Source organism: Megalops cyprinoides, chromosome 1, assembly GCF_013368585.1.
Source record: "Megalops cyprinoides isolate fMegCyp1 chromosome 1, fMegCyp1.pri, whole genome shotgun sequence".
Lineage (NCBI taxonomy): Eukaryota > Metazoa > Chordata > Actinopteri > Elopiformes > Megalopidae > Megalops > Megalops cyprinoides.
Genome location: NC_050583.1, coordinates 43,658,939 through 43,675,191, shown reverse-complemented (window position 1 = coordinate 43,675,191; position 16,253 = coordinate 43,658,939). Strand labels below are relative to the sequence as shown.

General features: G+C 42.7%; 1 protein-coding gene across 1 annotated transcript in view; it reads left to right on the top strand.

Moving 5' to 3' along the window:
- Nucleotides 1-16,253, top strand: part of skap1 (src kinase associated phosphoprotein 1) — a 147,329-nt gene that overhangs the window by 30,360 nt on the left and 100,716 nt on the right. Inside the window, exon 4 of the mRNA XM_036539013.1 lies at nt 2,457-2,573. Within this exon, the coding sequence (XP_036394906.1) occupies nt 2,457-2,573 (117 nt within the window). The remainder of the gene's footprint in view (nt 1-2,456; nt 2,574-16,253) is intronic.

Genomic DNA, 16,253 nt, shown 5'->3' with positions numbered 1-16,253 from the left:
ATTGAAAATCAAAGCACCCACAGTTTAAAATACAGTTTCTTTATTGTTTCCGGATTTCAGAGGGCTGAAATGCAAACCCAAAGCAAAACTGTCAAATGTGCCAGCTTTGTAATTTGTGATAGGTGGTGCTTCAATATTAGGTTTGAATATTGGAGGAAAATCTTTTGTGAGCAAATTCATTATTTTGCCCATCTGCAGGTCTAGTTATTGTGGAATCATTCAACATTATGTATTCAGATTATTTTACTGAATGTCCTTCAGTTTTTTTGTGTTATTTTTTTTTTCGAGAGTCGCCCTTATTCCCAATATGCCGACTCTGCTCAGAGTGACCAGTACCAGTGTGTTCCTCCGATGTTTTTAGTTTTAGTCACACTAAGCCTGTAATGGAATACAAGAATAAAAAAAATAGGTATCCATATCTGAGATTATTATAGCACTCCTACAGAATCGTCTTTCTTAGTCCTACTGTCTATCTCACCAGCATCTTTTTTTTCTATTACAAGGATGAGCTGATATCTTCCTTTAAAGGAATATAGGCCACTTGAGTAAAACCAACAAAATCCAGTGCCTTCATATCTGGGTTGTCACTTCATGGGCCATTGCTGGATCACATGGGATAAATATACTATCTCACTCTGTGTCAGTGTGGAGTGCCCCCAAAAGGCTCTAAGTGTTATTGCAACTCAGTGCTATAATGGTAAGCTAACACACACGGCTCCTTATTTACACTGTTTATGTATTGATGAATTGACTGAATGTTTAAAGCATGGGTATATTTAGCTCCCTAACAGCTCAGTGTTTTCTGGCCTACTAAAGCTCATCCAGAGACACCAGAGCGGCCGTGTTTGCAATCCATCTGCTAATGAAATTAAATTTAAACCAAAGAGGGATGGGTATGAAGGGGGGGGGGTGTTATGTCCCCCCTATCCTGTGCTCGTGCGGCCGTGCGCAGGGCCTGATTTAACGCTGCTGTGTCATGTCTGAAGAGGGAGAGAAACTCGCTCTCTGTCTGCGCTGACAGCACAACCATCCGTCTCCCTTATTTATGCCCCTGACGAGTACGGGAGGATGAAAACCCAGAGAGGAGTGAATGATCTGCTCAGACGGATCGTAATGGCATCAAATGTGTAATATTTGTATTTACTGTGCGCATGCCGGAGGGAGGGGATGGTGTCCTGTAGCATAGCACTGTCCAAACAGGCATGTCTATTTTTGTAAATTACTGGAATCAGCTGTAAGACAGCTTGCAGTTTCAGACATTTTATCATACCATCAGGAAGTTTACTGAACTTGATGGATCTCCAGGCAAGCATTTTGTTTTGCTTTAGCGACTAAAACTTTAATAATGTGCCTAGATGGCTTTTTAGGCTGCAGTAATATAGATGTACATGTGATCAGAGTGCTCATTATTTTAACATGTAGAGAGCCTGGGTCAATCTGCAGGACCTGACTCTCCAGGAACATGGTGTTGCATGGAGTACAATCACTTATCAAATATAAATTCACTTGGGTGAAATGACAGTCTGTGCCGTTGTCTTGTTTCGTCTGAGTGTTGATTTGTCTACATTGCTGACACGTGAGGCACGGCCTCCATACTACAGCTGTTCTTTACCGAACCTCTGGCAGCTCTGTGTGTAAAGAAAGACAGAGTAGAAGTAATCCCTCCAGTAGAAGTAGTGACAGCCTTGGCTGGGAGCTGTTCTTGTTTGACTGAGTGTGGGGTGCAGCTTCAGTTACGGGTACATAATACATACTAATTAACCTCTCAAGAGGATAGTGTCACACTATATGAATTCTTGCCAACCAGAGAAGCTCAACGATTTCCCTCACATATTGCCTATACTCATGTATATTGCTGCCAAAAGCTGTCCCCCCCTTCCTCCACAAACACAAACACACACACTCACTCACGCACATACACTCACACACACACACACACACACACCCGTTCGCACACATACACACACAAACACACACACACATACACACATACACACACGCAGTACACACATCCCCAAAAATATAAGCACACTAACGCACAGATTCGGAGGCTTAAGAACACATAAGGCTGTCATTGCTGCTGCTGTAGTTTGCCACTGTGAGAATGTTAGTGCTGAGCTGGGGGTTGGCTGGGCTGATGAGGTGAAGTGGACCTTGGAGCGCATTCCTATGGATCGGGGACCCAGTGCTGATGTGTGCACTGGACCCTGTCCCTCACCATCCCGGTGCTGCTGCCAGACCTAACACTGCGATGAGCGCAGAACAGGCCGCCACTGTGCGTGTTTGGTTTAGGATCCCATCGGACTTGGGCCTCTGTCTATGTTTAGCAAGAATAATATCCTCCTCCTCCTGCTCTGTGATTCTTGGCATAATTGCCTGTGTGCTGCACAAAGAGCTCCCTCCCCCCCTCTGCCCAGGGTCCAACATTCCTGATGCTGAGCTCTCCTTTTTTCCAGCTGACTCCAGACAAGAGGACAGCTCGGACGACAACCAGAGCTCCAGCCTCGGCCGCTCAGTGCCCTCTGATGACGCGTCAGTGGCCTCCGACTTCCAGGATGAAGGCTCTCAAGAATGTGAGTACAAGCCTCGCTATGTGTGTATGTTTGCGCATGTTTGCACATATGTGTGCGTGGCTCCAAAGCAAGTGCAGCATAGCATTGATATTACATTATGGACACAGTGACAGAATGGTAAGTGAGACTTGAGAGTATAGGGGTGGTAGGAGGAAACATGGGGAGCCACCCTGTGCCCCTGAGCGCTTACACCTCCTGAACTGGAACTTGGGGCAGAGCACCCCCTACTGGATATCCGAGGCTATGCTACGGCTAGGCCGAAAATGGCCCTGCCCCAGCCTTGGGGAAGGCTCACTGTGTAATGGGGGTCTGATAAAAACAAACTTATAAATGGTTGGGATTCAGAGTATTAGAGCAAGTCCAGATGTGATCAAACTGCTCTCCGGTGTCCCACGAGCACTATACATGGAAAATACTACAGCTGAGCTGCTACAGAGGGTGAAAATAACTGTAGTGAACAAGGCAGAAAATATCACTAATAAAGGATTACTGTGTTCTTGTCTGCAGCACCATTGGGTGTGCCAGCACATGAAATAAGAACAGTATTGCAAGGGATAATGAAGTGGCTGGACTGGGCAAGGCCAGAGAGCACAAAGCACCATTTTATTTACTACAGATTCACACCTTCCACTGCTGTAGACCATTTCTCGTAAACAGCATGAGCAAAGAGCACTTCTGCTTACCATTAAATATTCATGGCAGTTTATCAGCTGGTGAGTTCTGCTCACCCTCCCTGTTCCTGTCTTTCATCCCCCAACCATCCTCTTTCACTCCTCCTTTCTGTCACTCTTTTTCCGCTCTCCTGTCAAACTCCCTCTCTCATGCTCTATCTTCTCTCTCTCCCTCATTGTCTTGTGTTATGTACCATTATTTTCATGCAGTTCAAAATCTTTACCCTGCACCTTTCTGCTTATGGACTTCTCCGGTAACCCGGTGGAACATTTTGGCAGGGCTAATGTAAATCAGTAATCTTCATGTATAGCACTCATACCTAAGTAGATTAAGCTGTATTCATAAGATGTAGTGATCTGTCTGTTCCGTAGCACTAATTGTTAAACAAGCAAAGAACGTTGACCATACTTGGACTGACAAACAGAGGGCCCACCTTTCTAGCTGAATAGCTGTTTCATAACTGTGGTAATTGCCTGTGCACTTGTTTTGTCAGAATGTGGAGAAAAGTTGTGACAAGAGTATCTGTGGTAATTCTAGATACTCTTGGCAAAATTGCACACTGTATGTAGAGTAAGGAAGCTGTCACTGTTGTTTGTAAGAAAAAAACAGGTAATTTTGCACACATACACACACACACACACACATACCACCTGCTTGTCTCCCTGGGCCAGCTCAACCATCAGGTATTTTTGGTTAATTCATGTATATACAGCCATCCATTCACCCCTTTCCGCCTCAGATATGCCCGTTTAATTTTTACCTCTCTGTCAGAGTTATGGATGTGTGAGAGCCATCATCTGTCTTCCTTTGCCGTTCACTAATTCACCTTTGTGAGTGATGGCTGTCGCAATGATGGGCATGTGAGGCTAGAGAGGGGGTGGGAGGGACTGCAGGGCCTGTGAGTTTAAAAAGGGGAGGGGGGTGTGCAAGAGGTGGTGGAAGGGGGAGGCTAGATTTCTGCAGAAAGGTGTTTTAGAGCTCTCTCTAGTGGTGAGAAATGGTGAAGAGGCATGTGATGTGCCCCACACAGACCCCTTTAGCTCTCTCTCCACCTGTGGGCCTATTGGGTTTTTGGTCTGCATTCAGCATTGGTCTTCCTTTCTGCTCACATGTGTCTGTCCGTCAGACTCACATGGTTCTGCCAAATTCAGTGTTTTCATAGTTTGTTAAAAAAGTAAAACGGTTTAACAATGTGAAACTTTGATAGCAGATACACCGTGGTGAGATTTGCATAATAATGGTGTGTGTTCTGAGACAATGTAGCCCCATAATTGTTACACACAATTCTTACATACAGCCGAGTTGAAGAGGTCATGAAATGTTATGTGTGATTGAATAAATTAAAACTACCTAACTGAATTCCCATAAACCTCATATTGATCATATTGTTTATATTGTAATACCAGAACAAGGGCATTAAAGTGTTTAAGTGTGACTTAAATTAGAATGTAAAGTAAATTGCACTTTGTAGTTTTCAGCATTTTAAGCATTGGTAAAGTATATAAACTCATTGGCTAAGATGTTTCCTTGGTGTCCAGCTGAACAGCTAAAAATGGACGTAAAGTGTCTGTAAATGCGGCAGCCCATTCCAATCCTCACTGCCTGGGAGTTGTGTTGCCTTGAAAAGGGAGAGCTGTAACACGAACTGCTGGAGTCTTTTCCTAAATGTCAGTGATGAAATTGGGACAAAGGACTGCTGTTCTGAAGACACGTCATTTCAGGAGAGGTGTTAGCATTTGAGAACCCGGCACCCTCTCACAGAGTCATACTTCCTTGTGCTTGCAGGATAAGCCAGCACACAAGACAAGCGAGAACAATGCCTCTGCGTAACCATGCCATAGCTAGTGGTAATCAAAAGTCGTTTTTTTGTGTGAATTGATAATTAAGTAGATAGCCTACTGTAAGCTTCTATTTTGATAAGGAGACTTTTTCACAAGAGTGAAAATAGATTTGCTATTGTTGTGAAGAGCTTAGTTTCCTCTAACTGGGCATTGTAGTTGGTAATGCTATTGTTTAAATGACAGCACTATCAGATGCAATCATCCCTGAGCAGAGGAGCAGATATTCCCTTGAAGCTAATTGACAGCATTTCCCTAAACCCAAAGGCATTACATATTGCAATTATTTTCACCATTACGATGCTGTCTGTTGCTTGTATGTTTGTAATTATGTAAGCCAGTACTTACAACAAATCAATAGAGTAATAAAAGTCATTATTATTATTATTATTATTATTATTACTATTACAACTACTACTATTATCATTAAAGAGAATGTCATAAAAAGCAGAGCATTCAGTTACAAGAGCAAAACAGTTGTAATAAGCATTCTATCAAGAACTGTTTTCACAATTAAATACAATAAGTATTGAAAAACTACAGTTTGCCCTATCATTAGTCATGCAAGAGGTGTTTGTGATTAGCAGATGGGTGAGAGTTTATTCTGGGATGAGCTGTGACTACATGGTAGAATTTCAACGTGCTAAAATGGGAAAGAAAAGCTCAGGATTTGGTTGTGGCCTTTGGCTGGTATTATGCACGTTTCTGCACAGTTGGAGTGTAGCACTCATGGAGCCAGGATGACTGGCCTGGAAAAACACTACTGCCGGGCCTGCAGGTTCCATTGCCTCACCAGGGCAATTTCATTACAAATTCGCCCAGCCCTGCAGCCCAGCGCAGACAGCATCAATACAAAATGTACTGTGGCTGTCACCCAAACCCTCACTCTCATGCTCAGGTCAGCAGTCAGACTTCAGGGGGACTCATTCATGAAGTAAATCAGTGAGGAACCTGGATTACTCTGGGTTTATGTGCATGACCTGGTAGTGTATTTGTTCAGTTAATGGAGATGCAGAATTGAAATGCAGAGACAGCCAGGTCAAAGTGTCTACCGAAGAGAGCAAGTGTGTGGTGCAATGTCTCCCCATCAAAGGGTCTACTGAAGAAGGCAGATGTGTCCTGTGATATCTCCCCATCACACAGCGCTGACAAGCAGGGGTGAGAGATGGGACAGGGGAAGAGAAGGAAGAGAAAGCAGGAGATGTACAGCAGCGGGACAGGGTTCAGGGGAGGATAAAAGTTGTGGCTTGTTAATCCCTTAGTCCTGGAGTTGAGTGGCTGTGGCAGGACAATCAACATCATTATTCACGGTGATAAGGTTTTCCATCCGGCTAATGGCCCCCGCTTCATTAGGGAAACAAATGACAGCCACTGTACCTGCCCGTGGTTGTTACCATGCCTCCGTTCATCCCGATGTTATCAGACACTCTGCTGACAGAGGGCTACAGTGCCACGGGGGAGGTGGGCTAAGCACTGAGGAGGGTGACTGGGGCAATCTGGTCAATACACTGAGCATGCCAAGCGCACCTCTTATTCTTCCATACCTGATGCCTTAGCCCCAGTGAAAAAGGAAGTGGCAGGTCAATATGGTGATTATTAGAAAAGACACCTTTTTCTGTCCACCTAGTGTAGTGTCTCTTTTTTGCAGAGCCCTGACCGGTTCACACAGAGGCCATATCTCCAGGGCAGTGCTTTGACTGATAAATGTGCCCTCTGCTCTCTCTCTCTCTTACTTTCTCTCTCTCTCTCTCTCTTGCATTTTCCCTTACCCTGCTCCTGTCTCTCTCTCTGTCTTGCTCTCTGTTTCTCTCACTCTCATGTTGAAATGTAATACTGTCTGAGGGGCAGCGCCTGCTCCTTTTCTCTCTCGGTTCATGTGAGACACGGCTGTCCTTGTTTGGTGGGTCCCACAGTCATAAATCAGGAGAGGGACTGCTGCTGTCGCACACCTGGCTGCCTGTGGCTTGGGGGCACATGTGGCCCTCCACCCTCCTCACAGCCTTGACAGCCTGCCCCCTCACTCTCCCTCAGTGCTTCTGTCGCTTGGGCGTCACGGCCGGGACATTGAACAAGGGGCCCGTGGGTACTGCGAGCTGACTGATCGATGGCGCCACCTGTAGAAAAGGAAAAGAGGCAGCGATGCAGGTGATGCCTGTCAGAGCAGTGAAGAAGTCACCCCATCAGACATTTTAAACCATCATAGTCCACAGTCACAAGGAAGAGAGAAAGAGCTGTGGGGTGAGGAGGTGTAACAGCAGCTCAGAATGGAAGACGTCCTTAGGGTGAACATTATGTAGATACTCCTGTCCGGGCTGGTCTCATGGGAATATGGTATAAATATTTAATTAACTTAGACAATATTTTTACCCCAAAATGGGTATTGTCCTCTTTTTCCGCAGAGTTATATAAGTTTCTAAAATAACATGGGATTTAACTACATGCTGTTGTAAACTAGTCATGTAGGTTTAAGAGTTGTCTTTCTATTAGCGAATGATTTATATCTGGCACACCAGTTGAGGTGACTGCCGGTCCAAATAATGGCATCAAACAACCCATCTGAGAGCAGAGGTTGACTCCCGGGGCTCTGTGTTTGTGTGCTGATATAGAACACACAGAAATGGAATACACGGCATCGAACGATCATCAGTTCTGAGGTTTTCTTGATAAAGCTGACAGCTCACGGAGCTCAGAATGACCTTACACGTATCATACATTTTTTAAGAAAAGGAAATGGCAGCAGACAAAGAGGATGTGCACGTAATGCTCATGCAGCCTCACAGCCAAGATCCCAATCTGTCATTCTGCTCTGTTCTGAATTTCACACTACCTAACAAAAATGGGGGTATTAAGAAAACACATATGAAACAGCCCCTGGCTTAAGGTTTGGCCTTCAAAGTGGCAGGAGTGTAAAACAAAGCATGGTAGAGAGAGGACCTGACATGCAGTGAGTGTTCAGCCAAAAACTGCTCATGTGTTAGAGCCACTTGTCAGAGTCAGTCAGGCTGAAAATGGCACAGCTCCTTTCAAAGGCACATGTAGTATTACAGAGCGGGCACAAGGGAGAAGGGAAGAGCCGTGTTGGAAGGGCCTGTGTGATAATACCAGAGTGGATGACTGGCCCTGACTGGCAGCAGGAGGAACACTGTGGCACAGAGATAAATGCAGCACAGGAGCTCCATCTGCACACTTGTCACTCAGGTGCAGCACTGCCACACAGTGGGGGCGGGAGACCCGGCGGTTTCGGTCTCGATCTGAGCACCCATGTGACCTTTCACCGGGGCAGTCGTGGCCTCCAGCACAGTGGGCCGATGGATACGAGCTTCAACCTGAAAGATCTCCAGGGTCCCGAGGGGTTTACGCACCTGGATCTGAATACAGGTGTCCTGTTCAAATGTGCTGGTGGGGGTGGCGGCAGGGGATCATTCCACGACATTACAGTAAACTTCATCTCCACAAAAAAATCTGCTCTGTCAAAAGCTTTTACTGGTAAACTTGCTTACCTCTGTCTCCCTTTCATTGACTACTTTCCTTTGCCAATAAAAATGGTTGTACAAATTTCTAAACAGAGGACAGTCCTTAAACTGGGCAAGCATTTGCAGCTCTGAATCACGCCACGGCTGTGCTTTGGTTCTCATTGATGACATCACAGGGCAGGTCAACATGCACCTGCTGAACTTGGTGTGAACCCAGGTGTGTCTTCTGTGAGATTGATGCTAGACAGAGATGGAGCGGCCTGGCAGAGATGGGAGATAGAGTAGCCGGTGCCAAGACCCATCAGGAGCCTTTGGCTCACAGAGCACTCCTGATGGTGCTGCAGCAGCTGCATGCTGTGATATGTATCTCTGCACTTGTTTTTCTAATGATAAGATGGTGTTTGTTTCAAATAGGGAAGAGCATTACATTGTGAAGATTCTAATTGCACAGGTAATTATTCTTAATTCAGTTTTAGTTTAATGACAGGAGGTGAGTTTTTCCTGTATATATACCAATGTCTGTTAAAGACAAAATGTCTAATTAAATAGTAATCATCATAGTAATGTGTGGTAGCTGGATTTCTGTGTACACTGAACTCATCATAGCATGTCATGACCTGCAGGACACCTCCTAGTTGTCAGTAGTGTGAACACACAGTCACTAATCTCCCTGCCCTGCTAACACAATGCAGGAATAAGCCTGTAACAATAAAGCACCCTGAGTGTGTGTCTGTCTTGTTGCGTGTGCATGTTTTGATGACATGCTCCCTAAAGCGAAGTCACAGAGGCCATTGTAGGAGATATAACTCTATGTGTGTGTATGCCTGTGTATGTATGTGTGTGTGTGTAGGAGGAGGAGGAGAGTGGGACTTTCTCACTGTTTTTACTGTGTGTTGATCAGAGTCATACATGCCAAATACCTCCAATGCTCTGCATTCATATCCTTGCATTCATATTCAGCCATTTTGTGTGAGGGCCAGGCATGCTTCTCCTCCCAAAATGGCAGGGCAGGGACACTGACTCCTGACAGATATTGCTACAGAAGTTTGGAGTCATGGAGAACTGTATAGCAATCACATGAGCTCCCACAGAGCAGCCTCCTGTTCTGTGATGGTGCCATGCTGCAAGCCGCCAGCTTGCGCCCATCAAAACCCAAACCTACTAAACAACGCCACCATGTGACCAACCCACGCAGTGCCTTATTTTTTTCTGCTCCCCTTTTCTCTTCCTCCTTTAAAGCAAATATAATCTGACTTATGTAAAGGTGCAGGAAATATGGACTCATTATGATAATTATCCCCTGAAAAAGGGTACATGGAGTTCAGAGTTCATTTTCTGTTCACAACCCTCACAAAATGACAGATACCTTCTCTGTAACCCTAACTAAGGGGTGTTTGATTTCAGTAGAGGGGGTGTTGTGGGTAGAAAGGAAAAAAATTGCAATGGGAAGACCCTCATCCTACTAATGAAATTGACAGCACTGCAGGAAGAAAATTTCATTCATGGCTGAATTTCATTGCAATTAAACAAACAAACTGCCCCATCACCCCCAAACCACTCACCGCATAGTGCATCCTTCTTCCCACTGCATCTCTAAGAGCGGTGGAAGGGCAAAAGGGGGTTAATGACATTCCCTCTTGTTCTTTAAAATCCTACACCTCAGTGAAAGTTTTCTGAGGACCAGATTTGTATGGGGTAAATAAAGAATATGTGTCTGTCGCCCCTGCAATAAAGATAATGACCAGAAAGGGCAAGTGCAGTTCAGGGTTCATATTTTGTTCACTGGATGGGAAATCTCTCATCAGTTCCTGTGTCTTTGCCCGGTAAAGGGGCAAATAGAGGAATGTGGAACATCACATCATAACTGAGCGTAATGGGGACAATAACCCAAAGCATGTCAGGGAATTAAGACCAGCTCACAAGAGACAGCAAGCAGATAACCCCACATTAATGTTGTTTGTCTGTTTCACTATTCAACCATTGGTTTATTTTGTCATTTTATTCACTCAGGCTTCCCTGTGCTATGTAATCATAAAAATGTGTATTTATATATATTTGATTTTTATACCAACACAAAAAAGAAAAAAAGTGAATCCAAAACACATTGTATTGTTTGCCTTTAACTGGGCTGACAAAAAAAAATAATAATGCACCCACAAAATGAGCAGGGTAAATTAAGTTGTGACTATTGTACATTCTCTGTTCTGCAGTATCTCGAAATATTTGTCATCCATATACATTTGTAAACTGCGTTTGTATCTCTGTATACTCTTTTCAAACTTAAAGGAAAGCAAGAATTCACTATCTTGCTCTCAAAAATCAGTTATAAACCCCCAATGATTTTCAAAGTAATCCTTTGTAAATTATTCCATTTTTAATCACTGCACTCCATGTGTGCTGTACTGCGTATTAAACAGGCTTCAGTTTGGAAATTGAACCTGTCAATGAGCCACTGAAATATCTCAATAAAGTGTTTTACTTAGTGGTCATGACACACACGTCTGTTCCCCATATATTTTTCCCATTGCCTCTGAAAGAAAGATAAAATGGAGAGACATAAAGAGTTGTTATGTGATCAACCATAAGGAATAGTACTAGCTGATATTTTAAAAGATAATGCCTCGCAGGAGAGGGTAAATATAGTTCAATGGTTCAATTTTTGTTCACCTAGCAATTGGCTCCCGTCACTTATCAGGTTTTTAACGTGGAAATTGACTGTCTCTATTTCCCCGCGCTCTAACTTGAGTGGCAGTGAGGGGAGCTGGCCCGCAGGAGCCTGTGTTTTTTAATTTAATGCCGTGGCTTGTTGTCTCCAGCGAGGTGGGTGACACCAGATTTGTAATCACTGACAGGAACAGATGGACCCTCCATTGTCGGGCCCCCGTCTGTATGTAAATGTGAACTGAGTTTCACCCGTAAAGCACACAAGTGACCTGACCATGCACGCAGCTTTACCCCGGCCTCGTCTGGGTGACAACACCCCACATCACCACCCATCGCTAGCTCACTCATCCCCCAGAACTTTGGAAAAAAAAAAGAAATGGAAGAAAACGACAGCTAGGGAGGGGAAGGAGCTGAGGGGAAGGGGAAGGCAGTTGAGGGGCTGTATTTGGGGAGGGGGACTGGGGGGGGGACAAAGTACCAGAGTTCCAGAGGCAGGTCAAGTTTACAATCCATCCTCAAAGAGGTAAAGAGCGGCGCGTTTGTTTTGTGACAGGGTGGTGGTGGCAGAGAGGCAGAGGTCATCCTTCAGTGAGGACCCTTGGGCATTGGGCCGTGTGGCTGGCCCCTGCACTCTGGCTCAGGCCTCTGGGCCTTACAGACCAAAAAGCACAGCTGTGTGCTGCCCACGGAGCAGCAGTGTCCCTCTGATGGTGAACGTCAAGCGACAGAAAGAGGCAGGGAGAGCGAGTGAGAGGGAGTTTTCAAAATATGTCAGATTTGCCAGAATTGACATAATTCCATTTTTTTGTATGCAAAAATATCATTTTTTTTAATGATATCTTAAAGTAAAGTAAACATGTGTTATTAGTGTAACTGTGTCTGTCCCAAATGCAAGTGTCCATATTATTCTACATGCCTTTTCACAGAATAACTATTTCCTTTTAACTATGTCATAATATACAGTGACTGGGATCTGCATAAAGGTGCTAAATCAGTGTTGCTGTTGATTGAAATGGAATCAGATAGACATCAAGGATATAATCTTAGAAGCGGACATATACCGTAGCATTTTGTGTTTGTTGGCTGCTGTATTATTTTTATGTGCCATCTGATGCTCCCATTTTCCTTCCTCTGATTTAAGGTTTTGCGTAACAGACACCAATACATTGACTGCTGCTTTTAAACGCACTGTATTTTACATGCATTTACACTGAGAGTAACCATATTTTTTAACTGGAGGGAGACATGGTCTCATGAAAGCCGGCTGAGGAGAAACAGGCCAATGTGAAGTTTCAGCCTTATGCTGTCATTGATTTGAGACACCATAAACAGATTTCTGTTAATGTGACAGTGAAATTATCTGTGTGGTAATGCAGTGGGGTGGACACACGCTGCTTGGCAATGAAAGAGAGCAGCTTCATAACAGGAAGCAATCGGCTCCAATGAAATTATAGATTCCCCAGGCTAATTAAGTTACCGTGCAACTCTGTTCTCGGCTTTTGTGACTTTTGGGCTTCTTCCAGCTATGCCTCCTTACCGCACAAGCAGCCTTTCATTATTTACACAGAATTATTGAATCACTGTTTAAATCCATAACTGAACAATCAGTGTTCCTGTGGTTCTGCAGTTCTGTTACATCATTCCTATTTGGCTCATTTTATGTTGTTCCCCTCTCTGTGGTACTTATGCTGTATGTTGATTTACATTATATGCATTTAGCAAATGCATCACATGCATTTCAGGATTGCATTATATTTTGACTGTATAAATTGTTTTTCTGAGGATTTTATTTTTCTATATTACTGCTTGTCTTCCACATTATGTTAAATGCAGTTTGCTTTGGTTAAAAGCAATTGCTAATTGAGTGTTCTGAAAACATGCTTATTGTTTTACATTTGTAATGCAAAAACAGGGTGTTACAGAAAGCCTAGTATCCAGTCGTACTGCAATGATGGTAATTTAATTTATGAAACAGTAGTCATTTAAAACAATGTTTGGTTCTGGGTGTTAAAATGCATTCATTCAGATGCCTTTTTATGCATTATGTGGATATAATGACAATGGTTGAAATGGGTCAAATCTACAGGTCTACTCTGTGAGAACTATATACAAGCATTTACCATTTCACTCTATATTTAGGTTTTTTTCCAATGGTGGTGTATTATGATGGAATAGGTCAGGTGTGAATGTTTTTTGAGATTGGAAGGGATCCATGTGCTTGCTGTATTGATCCTGTCCATTGGTGTATATTGATGAGGTTGGTCCTGGAGCGCGGAGGCTGTAGGACAGGGAGAGAGCTGGCAGAGGTCCTCTGAAGTATCAGACTCTGCACAGGGCAGCCTCTGACTGTGATAAGTGTGCAGAAACATGGGTTGAGCCACTCATTCTGTTGCAACACTATCTTACATCAATTAGGGCTTTCAGCAGTGGTAAACCCTTCCGACCCTGCTGGCACAGCCAGAGCCCTCACTGAAAGACTGAAACTGGTCCAGGCCTGTGTGTGTCTGCCTTCTAACACAGATGACCCTTTATTCTCTGAAAATATCATTTCAGATTGTACTTGTCCATTGCTTCTCAGTGAAGAGGAGATCAATGTGTATAAGTTTGCACTCTGTTGTTCGACAAGATTAGTTTAAATAATTTTGTAATAATATATATAATATATATAATAATAATAATTATAATAATAATAAATAGCCTAGTAAATGATGAATAGGTGTGTGTTCTTTTGGTTAAACAAGTTACAATTTAATTTAAAGGAAAACTCTATTAATAATGATTTACTGTAAAGTTGAAAACAATAAAAACAGCAAAAAATTAATTTAAAAATTAATTAATTTAGCTTTAGCTTTTTGGACTATTCATTAATACCCTACATCAAAAGTAAAATAAAAAGAAGCAAATTTTTTTTCAAAATATTAGCGTTGTAATAAATATTATAAATTCATGATAACAGTAATACTGTTACATAGTGTTTCCAATAACAGTTAATGTTGATGTTAATTTTGATAGATATTTATATTATTCAATACTTTTGAATTAGTACCACATAAAATTAATGATATTTAATTTAATTCATGAAGTTAAAATCAAAAAGATCAAGGTTAAAAATACAGACAGCAAAATGACATGAAATTCAAGGAAAATTGAATTTTTTTCCACAACATTTTGACATTTCGCTTTGAGAGCAACAGATGCAGGGAGAGCCTTTGCATTGTGTTTGTACATGGCAATGTGCTAGATATCAGAATGGCTCATAACTCATTGATGCACCATTAAATGGAGCAATGAGACTTAAAATGACCACACTTGTTTACTAATAGCACAATTAAATGTATTGGAAAGTGCTGAACGTTAATAGCAGCGAAATGGTGGGGGAATGCCTGGGTTGATGACAGGCATTACCTGATGTGAGGTAGGGGTGAAATGGGAAATCCTCAGCAGTGATAAAATGTAAGTGTTCTCAATGGTATGAAAATTGAAAGGGTATATATGCAATATAATTTTCTATCATTTAATTTGCATAGCCACAAATTTAAGACTTTTACAGGGGGTCTTTGTAAGTATACAATGGCACCAAGCCACATACCAACACACAGGAAGAAAAGAATGAAAATTTCCCAGCATTAAAAGGATACTTTTCAAATGACCCCCAGTTATTTATGAAAGGACCCTTTAAATACAAAATTACAAGGAGAATTAATCAAAATCATGTTTTCTAGAGGGAGAAAAGGGGGAGAAATTAGTGTGCTAGTTGCACCTTGTGTGACCCCGTAGTGTAAGTGGTTTGTGTGGTGGATATTGTTGCATGAGGCAAGCAAGTCCATCTGCATCAGCTGGTGCTAACAGAATTTGCCTGCAATCTCATCAGAGGCTTCTGAAGTGAATTGAAATAAATGGAGGTGGGTGCCTCTGTGAGTGGCCATATTGGCTTTCGAGCTGCTGGCTGGTGAACTTTTGACCCAGAGGTTTCTGGCAGGTCATCCTATGACCTGTCTGAACTCTGACTAGTATAACCATGTCTACATTATTGACCTTGCTGCCATGGTGACCGCAGGGGTCACACAGAGAGTTTCTCCAGACAGGAAAGTGACCAGATCAAGGAACCTCTGTTTTGATTTTTTTTTTTTTGGTAGAAGAAAAAGGAAAACTCTGGAGGCTGGAGTCCTTATGGAAATACACAGCAAGTACATACTTTTATTAAGATGAAGTCATTGCCTGTGTTACACTGATTAAAGTTAAATAAACTCCACCAAACATGCTCACTTCCTTAATTGTTTGAATCAATTACAAGGGAGAGAAAGAAAGTTTGTTTTTGTATTACTTCAGATGCAGTAATTTATATACTTCCTAATATTAGTGGGAAGAATGGAGGAAGATGATGAAATAATTACAATAATGAAAATAATTCAAATGAAGAAATATTCATTGTTTGTGCTCTTCTCTGAGGAACCGATGTGTATTCGGCACGATGCTCGTGACTCAGTGTTTGGGCACGGCTTCACCTGTCATCTCCGGTGGAGACAGATCACCCTGGTGTTTGCAGGGTGCCTAGATCAAGTGTCATAGCCCACAGCTACCTTCTCCATGGTGGCCACTAATGGGGTTAAAATTAAAGATGAGATTCACAGAATTTTCCTCATTTCCTAGTCCCTTGTCATTCCCTTATTAACAGGACAAGAGTCCTCACACATCACTTAATCCCCTTGAAGGACCCCCAGAGACAAAAACATATTTGCTTAACACTTATATATTGCACATTTCACTGTGCAATTTTTCTTGGGGGGTGGGGGGCTTGGGGACATTGATGTAGGTCTCGTTTGGAACTAAATTTGGAGGTTTTGGATCCTGTGCGGCTAGAAGTGTTGATTTATACATGAATATTTGTCACCCATCAGCCACCCTACAAATGTCTTGGTGGGTGTTTTGTCATTAGAATCAAAATTGTGAAAAAGTTTAGTGTAAAGCAGCTATTTTCTTAGATTTAAAATTATTTGAAATGGTACATTAACAAAATGCAGATTGCATTCTTT